The 13,415-nt window shown below is 48.4% G+C and overlaps 1 protein-coding gene across 9 annotated transcripts in view; it reads right to left on the bottom strand.

Moving 5' to 3' along the window:
- LOC105488887 (kelch domain containing 4) overlaps window positions 1–13,415 on the bottom strand; it is a 64,012-nt gene that overhangs the window by 19,491 nt on the left and 31,106 nt on the right. For all 9 annotated transcript variants that reach the window (XR_011616678.1, XR_011616677.1, XR_011616681.1 and 6 more), the window contains 2 exons: window positions 11,545–11,637; window positions 5,849–6,008 (listed from right to left, as the gene is read on the bottom strand). Coding sequence is in view for 2 of the 9 variants with exons in the window: in XM_071085074.1 (XP_070941175.1) it covers window positions 5,849–6,008; window positions 11,545–11,637 (253 nt within the window). In the remaining 7 variants the exon portion in view is untranslated. The remainder of the gene's footprint in view (window positions 1–5,848; window positions 6,009–11,544; window positions 11,638–13,415) is intronic.

The following is a 13,415-nucleotide window of genomic DNA, read 5'->3' on the forward strand; positions in this document are numbered from 1 at the left end:
CGCCAGCTTCCCTGTACAAAGGCGTCCTCCCTGCCTCAGTCATCCCACCCACTCATGAGAGCCACACACGACACCAGTCCCAAGCCAACTCCTTTCCTTGAGTCTCATCTAGGAGTACTTACTGCACAACGGCCGTTACCAGGCTTGCTGCCCCTTAACTCATCTGCCCTGCCAGCCCCCGCCCCCGGAACCCTGCACTGTTGATGCCAGCTCAGCACCCCGCCCTCTCAGGTACTGCCTTGCTGGAACCGGTTCCCGAGGGAGGAGCTCAATGCCTGTTGACATACTGCCCTTCCCAGCCCTGGGCTCTCGCCACCCTCACAGACCTCTGAATTCCAGTCACAGTGGGCTTACCAACTTCCACCAGACGTACTCTGCACGTTTCCATCCCTGCTCCTTTGCTCATAAACATGTCCTTGTTCGAAAACTCACCCTAACCATCTCCTTCCCCTCTCCCCTTGGTCCCAGCCCACGCCGTGCCTCCCTCTTCGCGGGTCTGTCTGGGTCCAGCAACCCAAGGCACTGCCCTGCTCTAGGGCAGTCAGTACTCACTTGGTCCTCTCAGCTGCACTCTTGGCCAAGCAGGGATGAAATGTAAAGCTTACAGAGACCCCAAGTCCCACACTTTATGAAGAAACACTCAGTAACACATCCCGAAATCCTAAACTTGACCATCTAAAATAAGACTTGATGTGCACCAAATAAGCATTCGACTTTTTCTGCGTTTTGCAGATGAAATTAAAAAGCAAAGACCATTTTTCTACAGCTGCAAGAAAGCAAATCCCCTGGTGGGAAGGACTATAGGGAAGAAGGGGGTTTAGAGCCACATCTCCACTTGCAACACACAGAGGGAAACTGAGGCACGGGATGCTGTCCGTGGTCTCGCAATCACAGGCTGGAGGACACGTCCACTCAGAAAGACCTAGGTGGACTCTGGCGGAGTTCAGCTGTCTTCCTTTAGGGAGCTCTGCTCACAAATCAGCCCAGAAATATTGGGCCAGCCTTTCTTCACAGTGTACAGGGCAGACCCCATCTCAGGACACTGAACACAGCACAGCGGACAGGAAGAAGGAACGAATGTGAGGACCGGAGGGGAAGAAACACACTTGCAAATGCCACGATCACCGAGACAGAAACCTCAAAGCACCTCACAGATGAGTAACTGACCACAGATGAATAACCTCACAGAATAACTGGCCATCATTCAGGCTGCAGACGCCAGGCTCAACACACAGAAAGCTGCTGCATCTCAACATCCTGGCAACAGGCAGAAATGCCATTCTGAATTCACAAACAATACGTTTTCTAGTCACCATGGAATAAGCAGAAGTCACGACCAATAAGACTGTGGAAAATCTCAATGACTTGAAATTAAACAACGTGCTCTGAAGTAATCCACAGTTCAATGAAGCCACAAGGGAAATGAGAAAATATTTTAAATTCATTGATAAAACTTGTAAAATGTAATTAAAACAGTTTTAAAAAACTGAACAAAAGAGAAAAACCATACAATCAATAAATGGATTTAACAAAATCTATGCACTCATTCATAATAGAAATTCATAGAAGAACAGAACAGAACTTAAAGGACATCTGGGAAGCAGCCACAGCCGGTGGTCCTGGCGGAGGGTGGCTAGGCGCCTCCCTCCAAACACAGAACAGCTCCGGCAATCTTACTCTGCACACCTCCATTCAACACTGCTAGAGTCCCAGCTACTGCAGGAAGACAAGATGAAGAAATGAAAAGCACAACGATAAGAAAGGAGTAAGTAAAACTGCCCCATTTGCGCTATTACGATTGCTTTCATAATCTTAATGAATCTGAAACTAGTAAAAATAAGTGAATTCAGCATGATCACAAAATGCAAGGTGAATATACAAAAAAAAACACAAAATGTGGTTTTTTTTTTTTTTTTGAGACAAGAGTTTCACTCTCGTTGCCCAGGCTGGAGTGCAATGGTGCAATCTCAGCTCACCACAACTTCCACCTCCGGGGTTCAAGTGATTCTCCTGCCTCAGTCCCCCAAGTGGCTGGGATTACAGGCATGTGCCACCACCCCCAACTAATTTTGGGTTTTTTTGGGTTTTTTTTTGAGACGGAGTCTCGCTTCTGTCCCACAGGCTGGAGTGCAGTGGCATGATCTCGGCTCACTGCAACGTCTGCCTCCTGGGTTCAAGCTACTCTCCTGCTTCAGCCTCCAGAGAAGCTGGGACCACAGGTGCGTGCCACCATGCCCGGCTTTTTTTTCTTTTTTCTTTTGGTATTTTTAGTAGAGGCAGGGTTTCACCGTGTTGGCCAGGATGGTCTCGATCTCCTGCCCTCATGATCCGCAGCCTTGGCCTCCCAAAGCACTGGGATGCTGGGATTACAGGAGTGAGCCACCGTGCCTGGCCTAAAATGTGTTTTTATACACTAGCAGGAAATAATCGGAAAGTATAATTTCAAGAATTCCACTCACATCAATAAACATAAATTTAATAAAATATATATAAGTCCTTTACACTGAGAAATAAAAAAACACTGCTGAAAGAGAGTAAAGGAAACTGGCCGGGTGCGGCGGCTTATGCCTGTAATCCCAGCACTCTGGGAGGCTGAGGTGGGCAAACTGCTTGAGCCCAGTAGTTCGAGACTAGTCTGGATGACGTGGCAAAATCCTATCTCTACCAAAAAAAACACAAAAATTAGCTGGGCATGATGGTCCCAGCTATTTGTGGGGCTGAGGCGGGAGATCACTTGAGCCCAGGTAGAGACTGCAGTGAGCCGTGATTGTGCCACTGCACTCCAGCCTGGGTGAAAGAGTGAGACCTTCTCTCAAAAAAAAAAAAAAAAAAGAAAGAAAGAAATTAAAGCAAACCAAAATAAATTGAGAGAGAATCCATGTTCAAGAACTGGAAGACTCAAAGACATCAAATCTCCCCCAGATTCATCTACAGATCTAAAACAACTCTAATCAGATTCCCAGCAGGCTTCTGAAAAGGCTTTTTGCCCCCTTTTTGGTAGAAATTAATAAGCTCATGCTAAAATGTATACAGAAATGTTAAGAAGCTAGAATAGTCAAAACGACTTTGAAAAAGCAGCAGCTGAATGACTTGTATTTCAGGAGTTACTAGAAAGGCGTAAAAACGAGGCTGGTGGGACACTGGCGTCAGGACGGACGTGGATCCGAACGGAGAAACAGACCTATGTTCCCACAGGCATGTGATTTTCAACAAAGGTTCCTAAGGTATTCAACGGAGAATAAAAAGCCTTTTCTTTTTTCTTTTTTTTTTTTTTTTTGAGACAGAGTCTTGCTCTATTGCCCAGGCTGGAACATAGTAGCACAATCTTGGCTCACTGCAACCTCCACCTCCCGGGTTCAAGTGATTCTCCTACCTCAGCCTCCTGAGTAGCTGGGATTACAGACACGCCCCACCACGCCCGGCTAATTTTTGTATTTTTTAGTAGAGACAGGGTTTCACCATGTTGCCCAGGCTGATCTCGAACTCCTGACCTCAAGTGATCCATCCACCTCGGCCTTCCAAAGTGCTGGCATTAAAGGCGTGAGCCACTGTCCCCGGCCTAAAAAGCCTTTTCAACAGATGATGCTGAGATGAGTATCTATACGGGGGAAACAGATGAGCCTCAATACCCACCTCGTGCTACTCTTGAGAATTAGTCCAAGGTAGATCACAGGACTAACTGTAAAACCATGTAATTTTTAGAGAAAAAATATAAGAAAATCTTTGTTACTGGAGGTAAACAAGGTCTTCCTGTATCACAGACAGCAATAATCACAAAAGAAAAACGTAATAAATTAGATTTTATCAAAACTCAAAGCTTCTACTTATCAACAAACACTTCAGAAGGTGACTAGCCATGCCACTACTGCGAGGGTCCACACACCTGAAAAGGACAGGTATCCAGAATGTCACCTTCTGCAACTCACTAACAAAAATACAGCCCATTAAAAATAGCAGACGACGTGAACACACACTTCAGGGAAGATAAGCTCATGAAAAGCGCCCAACACCAGCAGTCATGGAGAAATGTGAATTAAAACATGAGGTACCACCCATCCACCAGAATAGCTAAAAATGGAAAGACTGACGCCATCAGGGCTGGTAAGAATAGGGAGCAACCGGAACTCCCCGACATTTCCAGCACAAGTGGAACCAGCCACTTACCCAAGATAAACCAACGCATGTAGCCACTCAAAAGATTCGTATGGACATGCTCAGAGCAGCTTTAGTCACAGCTGCTTCCAAAGGCTGTGTCTTCTGAAGAATGGAAACAGCCCGGGTGTCCACCGATGAAAAACAGAACCACCAACTGTGGGACAGTCACATAATGGAACACCTCAGCATGAAGCAGCAATGAACGTGTGAGGAGCACACGCTCCACGAGCGGGAGATGCCAGCACATGTGCGGAGCACACACTCCACCAGCAGGAGGCTCCGGTGCGGGCGCGAACATTCCTGCCAGCACTGCTCTCAGGCTACAGAAGAAACAAGCCCGTTAACAGGAGCGAGGAGAATTTCATTCCACAGGGAATGCTACACAGCAGTGAGCACCCGCGGTGCAGGAAGGAGACCCTCAGAACACAGAATCGCTCACACTGCACTGCGGAGGGGTGTGGAGAACAGAACACGGCCCCAACAGTCGCACCCAGTTCACGGTGGAGCCGATTAACACTATCTCTACTTCTAATTCAACATGAAGAACTGTTTATATTAGAATTGTTTATATTAAACCAGAGTAATCCCATGTGAAAGTTTCAATGTTCATGAAACTGAAGAGACCACAGACAGTAGTGCCTCTTTCCCCACCCCGCGCCTTACCTGTCTCCCCACCCCGCGCCTTACCTGTCTCCCCACCCCACGCCTTACCTGTCTCCCCACCCCGCGCCTTACCTGTCTCCCCACCCCACGCCTTACCTGTCTCCCCACCCCGCGCCTCACCTGTCTCCCCACCCCGCGCCTTACCTGCCTCCCCACCCCGCGCCTTACCTGTCTCCCCACCCCGCGCCTTACCTGCCTCCCCACCCCGCGCCTTACCTGTCTCCCCACCCCGCGCCTTACCTGTCTCCCCACCCCGCGCCTTACCTGCCTCCCCACCCCGCGCCTCACCTGTCTCCCCACCCCGCGCCTCACCTGTCTCCCCACCCCGCGCCTTACCTGTCTCCCCACCCCGCGCCTTACCTGTCTCCCCACCCCGCGCCTTACCTGTCTCCCCACCCCGCGCCTTACCTGTTTCCCCAACCCGCGCCTTACCTGTTTCTCCAACCCGTGCCTTACCTGTCTCCCCACCCCGCGCCTTACCTGTTTCCCCAACCCGCGCCTTACCTGTTTCTCCAACCCGTGCCTTACCTGTTTCCCCAACCCGCGCCTTACCTGTTTCTCCAACCCGTGCCTTACCTGTTTCCCCAACCCGCGCCTTACCTGTTTCTCCAACCCGTGCCTTACCTGTTTCCCCAACCCGCGCCTTACCTGTTTCTCCAACCCGTGCCTTACCTGTTTCCCCAACCCGCGCCTTACCTGTTTCTCCAACCCGTGCCTTACCTGTTTCCCCAACCCGCGCCTTACCTGTTTCTCCAACCCGTGCCTTACCTGTTTCCCCAACCCGCGCCTTACCTGTCTCCCTATCCTGTGCCTTACCTGTTTCCCCAACCCGTGCCTTACCTGTCTCCCCAACCCGCGCCTTACCTGTTTCCCCACGCGGACCTTACCTGTTTCCCCACCCCGCGCCTTACCTGTCTCCCTATCCTGTGCCTTACCTGTTTCCCCAACCCGTGCCTTACCTGTTTCCCCAACCCGCGCCTTACCTGTTTCCCCACGCGGACCTTACCTGTTTCCCCACCCCGCGCCTTACCTGTTTCGAGTAGCCCCCGTAGATGACGATGCCGCCCTGGGGAGTGACGGACATCTGGCAGCCTGATCTAGGTGTGGGCCCCGTGCCTGACGGGGACAGCTTGCTCCATGTGAAGGTGTCCAGATTAAAGGCATACACATCATTGTAGTAGATGTAATCCCTGGTTAGAACGAAGTAACACCAACTGTCAGGGTCCGTAACACTGGGAAAAGACCTGACATTAAAAACTGAACCTGATTTAAATTAAAGGTATATTTTCTAATTTTTTTTTTTTTTTTTTTTTTTTTGAGACGGAGTCTCGCTCTGTCACCCAGGCTGGAGTGCAGTGGCCGGATCTCAGCTCACTGCAAGCTCTGCCTCCCGGGTTCACGCCATTCTCCTGCCTCAGCCTCCCGAGTAGCTGGGACTACAGGCGCCTGCCACCTCGCCCGGCTAAGTTTTTGTATTTTTAGTAGAGACGGGGTTTCACTGTGTTACCCAGGATGGTCTCGATCTCCTGACCTCGTGATCCGCCCGTCTCGGCCTCCCAAAGTGCTGGGATTACAGGTTTGAGCCACCGCGCCCGGCCAAATTTTCTACTATTTGGGAAAAAACTCAAACCATTTCTCTCCTCTGCTCTCACACCAACACAACAATCAACACAGAAACATGGGCGCTTTCCCTGCAACAAGCCAGAGACACCAGCCAGGTCTCCTCAAACTCAATCTTGACGCAATCTACCTGGAGACAGCGCAACATTTTTACCAAGTCACCTGTTTAATTCAAGTTTGAATTTATTTGAAAGGACCACAAGCACGTGTGAGTTTGCATTTGAAAACCGGAAATAATGCTGGCCCACAGAGGCAGAAGAATTCAATCTGAAAGTCATACTGCATTTTCTTACAGTTAACACAATCACAAATAATTCCATTAGGTTACTAGGTGTGCAACTGTAAGGGCAGCAATGAATGACACCTCTAACAGAATGATCAGAACGGAGAGGTGAACAGCCTGGCAGGAAGTGCGGTAAGGCCCCAGAGTGGACTGGAGGCGTGAGCGAAGGGACTGGGCGCTCCAGGAAACTGAAGACCACAGAAACCGATCCTCTGCCCGAGATCACAGCGTGGCAAGGAGGCCCCACAGCCCTGCCCTGCTCAGTGCCTGCTGGACCCAGAGATCACAGTGTGGCAAGGAGGCCCCGCAGCCCTACCCTGCTCAGTGCCTGCCGGACCCAGCACACAGACTGGGCCGAACAGGGAAGTGGCAGCTTTGCTGCAGGCATGGGGAGACTCAGAGGCACACCCAGAGCGTCCCGTCCTAATGTGGAACTTTGACAGAATAATTGTGAAAGGGTAAGAGGCTGCTCTCCAGCTACTCAAAAAGGAGAGCTAAACTGATTTTTTAAGGAAAGCATGGAAGAGCAAATAGCTCTAGCCCAAGTCTCAACTGCCCAGTTTTCTGTTTGTTCCTGTTTTGTGTGAAGCAGGAAAAGTCACAGGGCGTTTACCCAGCACCAGCTGCCACACCTGGTCTTAAGATAAACAAAACAGGCTGGGTGCAGTGGCTGACGCCTGTAATCCCAACACTTTGGTAGTCTGAGGCAGGTGGATCACTTGAGACCAGGAGTTCAAAACCAGCCTGGCCAATATGGTGAAACCTCCTCTTTACTAAAAACACAAAAAATTAGCCAGGCATGAGGGCAGGTGCCTATAATCCCAGCTACTCAGGAGGCTGAGGCACGAGAATAGTTTGAACCTGGGAGGCGGAGGCTGCAGTGAGCTGAGATCGCGCCACTGCACTCAAGCCTGGGTGACAAAGTGAGATTCCGTCTCAAAAAAAGAAGAAAGAGAAGATAACCTGAACTTGCTGACTGCAACTCTGACCACACCCTTTGCAGGACCATAGCTCTTAACATAAGTAGAATCTGAGGAATGTGGAAATGTGGAAGCTTGTAGTCTTTAGAAGACTGCTACAGACCACTGTTTTTTCTGATTTCACGTTGCAGATTTTCAGTACAAAGATTCTACTTTGCACGTAAGACAAATACAGAATATTTTCTCTATAAATGCAGAAGAGTGTTTAAGGAAAACTCAAAGTTGGCATCTAAATAATTTTAAACAAGATAACAATAGCTTTGAACAAAGTTCTGATTTTAAAGTGGTTGCAACTTAAAACAAACATGAATTATGATTTGATTTATAACTTGTAAATTCAAAGGAGGAAGGGGCTGTACAATCTCACTGTCCTACACATAGTAGGTGATGGATTAATGCTCTGACAAGTTCATGAATCCCATGTCTGCATTCTGACAATTGTTTTAAAATAAATTTTAAGAATGAACACAAGGCTGGGCGCAGTGGCTCACGCCTATAATCCCAGCACTTTGGGAGGCCGAGGTGTGTGGACCACAAGGTCAGGAGTTTGAAACCAAACTGGCCAACATAGTGAAACCCTGTCTCTACTAAAAATATAAAAATTAGCTGGGCATGGTGGTGCACACCTGTAGTCCCAACTACTGAGGCTGAGGCAAGACAATTGCTTGAACCCGGGAGGCAGAGGTTGCAGTGAGCCGAGATCGCACCAATGCATTCCAGTCTGGGCAACAGAACGAGACTCTGTCTCAAAAAAAAAAAAAGAATGAACATAAATGACTACATGTAGTCATATAAAATTTTTTTTAACTGGCCCAGGCTCTCTTCTACAAAATGGCAGTAAGCAACCAGTCAGTCACCTGGTACAGGAAGTCAGAGCCAGCTGGGGCAGGGAATGGGACCCACTGAAAACCAGCAGTTCAACTACTTGTTATTCATTTAACTACTTATTATTCAACTTTTTATTAACTACTTACTATCCAACCACTTATTATCCAACTATGTATTATTCATTCAACTAATTATTCAACTTATTATTCAACTATTTGCCTACTTATTTGACTACTTATTATTCGACTATTATTCAACTACTTATTTGACTACTTTTTTTTTTTTTTTTTTTTTTTTTTTTTGAGACGGAGTCTCGCTCTGTCGCCCAGGCTGGAGTGCAGTGGCGTGATCTCGGCTCACTGCAAGCTCCGCCTCCCGGGTTCACGCCATTCTCCCGCCTCAGCCTCCCAAATAGCTGAGACTACAGGCGCCCGCCACCACGCCCGGCTAGTTTTTTTTTTTGTATTTTTAGTAGAGACGGGGTTTCACCATGTTAGCCAGGATAGTCTCGATCTCCTGACCTCGTGATCCACCCGCCTCGGCCTCCCAAAGTGCTGGGATTACAGGCTTGAGCCACCGCGCCCGGCCTTATTTGACTACTTCTTATTCGACTGCTTATTATTTGACTATTTATTATTCGACTACTTATTCAACTACTTATTAGTTACCTTGACTTCCTCATCTTTAATGTGAGATGATGACCTGCTAGTGACAGCTTGGTCTTGAAGAGATTGAGTGTAAAAACACTTTTTTAAAAAAGTTTAAAAAAAAAAAAGTTTAAAAAAGTTTAAAAAAAAAAGTTTAAAAAACTTTTAAAAAAACCATACAAAATTACAGCACTGTTGCATCCAACCAACTCCTTCAAGGACACAAAACCATTACTTGTTATGGTTTGAGTTTGTCCCCCCCAAAACTCATGCTGAAATGTGATCCCCAGAACGGCAGCGCTGGGAGAGGGGCTGGGAGGGGTGTGTGTCGGGGCGGCGGTGCTGGGAGGGGGCTGGGAGAGGGGTGTGTGTCAGGGGGCGGCAGTGCTGGGAGAGGGGTGTGTGTCGGGGCGGCAGTGCTGGGAGGGGCTGGGAGAGGGGTGTGGTTCAGGAGACGGATCTCTCGTGAGTGGCTGGGCGCTGTTCTGATTTCATTCTTGCAGCATGGCATTAGTTCCTGAGAGTGGGCTGGTATAAAGCTAAACCTCTTTTTTTGAAATTAACTAGTCTCAGGTATTCTGTTACAGCCACACAAAATGGACTAAGATACATTTTTTTTTTTTTTTTTTTTTGAGACAGAGTCTCATTGTGTTGCCCAGGCTGGAGTGCAGTGGTGCAATCTTGGCTCACTTCAACCTCCGCCTCCCTGGTTCAAGCAATTCTCTTGCCTCAGTCTCCCGAGTGCCTGGGATTACAAGGTGCGCACCACCACACCTGGCTAATTTGTTTGAAGTAGAGATGAGTTTTCGCCATGTTGGCCAGGCTGGTCTCGAACTTTTGGCCTCAAGTGATCCGTCCACCTCAGGCTCCCAAAGTGCTGGGATTACAAGTGTGAGCCACCGTGCCCAGCCTTAAATATTTTTTAGTTTGAATTACATTTTCAAAATTTTCCCCCTTGCAAAGTATTTAAGAATTTGGATTCCTTTTCCCCTCAATTCACAGAATTAATGAGAATGTATCAGTGAAGAAAATCTGAAACCTGGCCGGGTGCGGTGGCTCACGCCTGTAATCCCACCACTTTGGGAAGCTGTACAGACTTATCACCACAGACCAAGAATCACCAGAGCATGCAACTGGACTCACAATGTAACAAAGCTGTGACTGGCACCGTCACAATCAGTTGCAATGCTGTTTCCAAAGGGACCAGTAGAGAAAGAGAGCTTCAAACGAGGCCCCGGGGATAAAAACAGCCACTGTCTCTGACACCACAAGGCCAGCAGAAAGCCCTTCAAAGATAGCCTTCACCAGGATCACAGAGTCTGCGACACTTCACCTAGAACGCTGTGCTTAGGACAGAAACAGGCACAACCAGCTCCCCGTGTCTTGCTTTTCTAGACTGAACTAAGGAAGCTCAAGAAGGTATGCGAGCAGATGACAGGCCTAAAACAATGAGAGAGCCGGCAGCTCACCCTGGGCAGCCATGCCGGCTACACAAACATCCATGTGACATCAGAAGAGAAGTACAGGCCTCCTCTTCTGGCATCGCTGTGGAGGGTGTGCTGCCGCTGCTCTCCCGGACAGGAGTGTTTTGAAGTGATCCCAGACCCGTGGCTCTCAAAGTGAGGTCCCCTGGCCAGCAACATCAGCATCACCCGGGAGCTTGTTAAAACGCAGATTCTTGGGCCTCACTCCAGGCCTCTGAGTCAGAGCTGCGATCAGCACTCTAACCAGCCCTCCAGGGTATTCTGAATCAGGCGAATGTTTGAGAATCCCATTTTATTTATTTATTTTTTTTTTCCCCAAACAAAATCTCTTTGTCACCCAGGCTGGAGTGCAGGGGCACGATCTCAACTCACTGCAACTTCCATCTCCTGGGTTCAAGCGATTCTCCTGCCTCAGCCTCCTGAACAGCTGAGATTACAGGCCCCTGCCACCATGCCTGGCCAGTTTTTGTATTTTTAGTAGAGACAAGGTTTCACTATGTTGGCCAGGTTGGTTTCGAACTCCTGACCGCAAGTGATCCACCCGCCTCATCCTCCCAAAGTGCTGGGATTACAGGCGTGAGGCACCATGCCCAGCCAAAACCCCATTTTAGATACAACTAGCCACATCATTTGCAGGGCCTGGTGTAAAATTAAAATGTGGGGTCCCTTGTTCAACAATGGTTACGAATTTCAATAGGAATACAGCATGAAGCCGGTGTGAGGCCCTTTGGAGGGCAAGGTCCTGTGTGGCTGCCCAAGCCACAGTCCCGTGAAGCTGGATTTGGGAGGATGAGTGCGTCTTATGTATTCAGAATGTTCTTCCCATAAAAAGCCCATTCCTTAATGCTTCAGGGGAGAAAGATTTTTCCATTCTTGGTACCAACCGTGTACTCTCATGGAAGCCACCAAAAAGGATCAACTGTCTCTTCCAGGCCACCATCCGATGTCCACTCCGACCTGAAGGACCCCCTGTTGATCTAAAATGAAAGAAACAAAAAGACACCATCAACTTGCTTAATTTCTGGTTGCTCTAAAAACAACAAACAAAACCCAATTTTTACACTGATTTCTGTTTTGTGAGCACTTAGTGTTCACAAATTAAATACCATTTAATCTGATCCACGAGCTACCAAACCATCCTGCTAAGAGCCCAGCTAGCTATGCTCAAACATCAAGAATAAAGCAGGAGACCGTCTCCAAGACCTTGGACTGCATAAAGATTTCCTAGGTAGGATATTATAAACTGGACTCTGCCAAAATAAAAAAAACTTCAAAAATACACCATCAGAAAATAAAAAGGCAAGCGACAGACGGGGAGAAATATTTTAAAACATATGACTGACAAATGACTTGTATCCAGAATCTATCTTTTTTTTTTTTTTAGATGGAGTCTCCCTCTGTCGCCCAGGCTGGAATGCAGTGGCCAGATCTCGGCTCACCACAACCTCTGCCTCCCGGGTTCAAGTGGTTCTCCTGCCTCAGCCTCCCAGGTAGCTGGGATTACAGGCGTGCAGCACCACACTCCGCTGACTTTTTTGTATTTCTAGTAGAGATGGGGTTTCACCATGTCAGCCAGACTGGTCTCGAACTCCTGACCTCAAGTGATCTGCTCGCCTCGGCCTCCCAAAGTGCTGAGATTACAGGCATGAGCCACTGCCTGGCCCAGAATTCTATCTTAATAGTAAGATAAATGACTCCATAAAAATACAGGCAAAAAATTTGATCAGAAAGTTCGTTAGAAAAATGAAGGAAAAAAAGATGGAAAATGGCCAATGAAAAAAGGAAAAGATGCCCAACATCATGAGTGGTCAGGGAAAACACATGCCAAGTCCACAGTGACCTCCAACCACACATGGCTGGGCACCTGAGATCAAGACAATATCAAGTGCTGGCAAGGACACGGGGCAGCTGGAGCCATGGCACCAGTAAGAACGTAAGACAGTGAAACCACCGGTGAGAATCTAAGACAGTGAAACCACAGGGACTGTTTCTTGTCATGTGAAACATAAACTTAGCGCACAGCTTAGCAGTCTGACGCTAGACATTTACTCAAGAGAAAGGAAAACACCGGTCCGCACAGACGGACGTGCACATGTTTACAGATGCTCTGGTAAGTGTCACCGCCAGCAGCCCAGCTGTCCCTCAGCGTGTGGTGCTCCCCACATGGGGGAGGACTTCTCAGAAAAAAGGAATCGTTTACTGATGCACACAGCAATGTGCATGAATCTTAAAAACATAGAAAGCAGGTTCTGCTGGACTCCATGCACATGAGCGTTTTAAAGGCGAGATCCGTCTTTGGCCCAGGGTGGCTGTGCGGGGCAGGGGCTGGGAGAGAACCAACTACAGCTCTCTGGGGTGGTGAGACGGGGCCACATCTTGACTGTGGTGGGAATTACATAAGTATGCATATTTCTTTCTTTTTTTTTTTTTTTGAGACAGAGTTTCGTTCTTGTTGCCCAGGCTGGAGTGCAGTGGCGGCAATCTCGGCTCACTGCAACCTCTGCCTCCTGGGTTCAAGCAATTCTCCTGTCTCAGCCTCCCAAGTAGCTGGGATTACAGCTGCCTGCCACCACGACCGGCTAATTCTTGTATTTTTAGTAGATACAGGGTTTCATCATATTGGTCCGGTTGGTCTCAAACTCCTGACCTTAGGTGATCCGCCCGCCTCGGCCACCCGAAGTGCTGGGATGACAGGCATGAGCCACCATGCCCGGCCAAGTGTGCATATTTCTTAACACTCATCTAAGTGTACATG

Source organism: Macaca nemestrina, chromosome 18 (genome assembly GCF_043159975.1).
Source record: "Macaca nemestrina isolate mMacNem1 chromosome 18, mMacNem.hap1, whole genome shotgun sequence".
Lineage (NCBI taxonomy): Eukaryota > Metazoa > Chordata > Mammalia > Primates > Cercopithecidae > Macaca > Macaca nemestrina.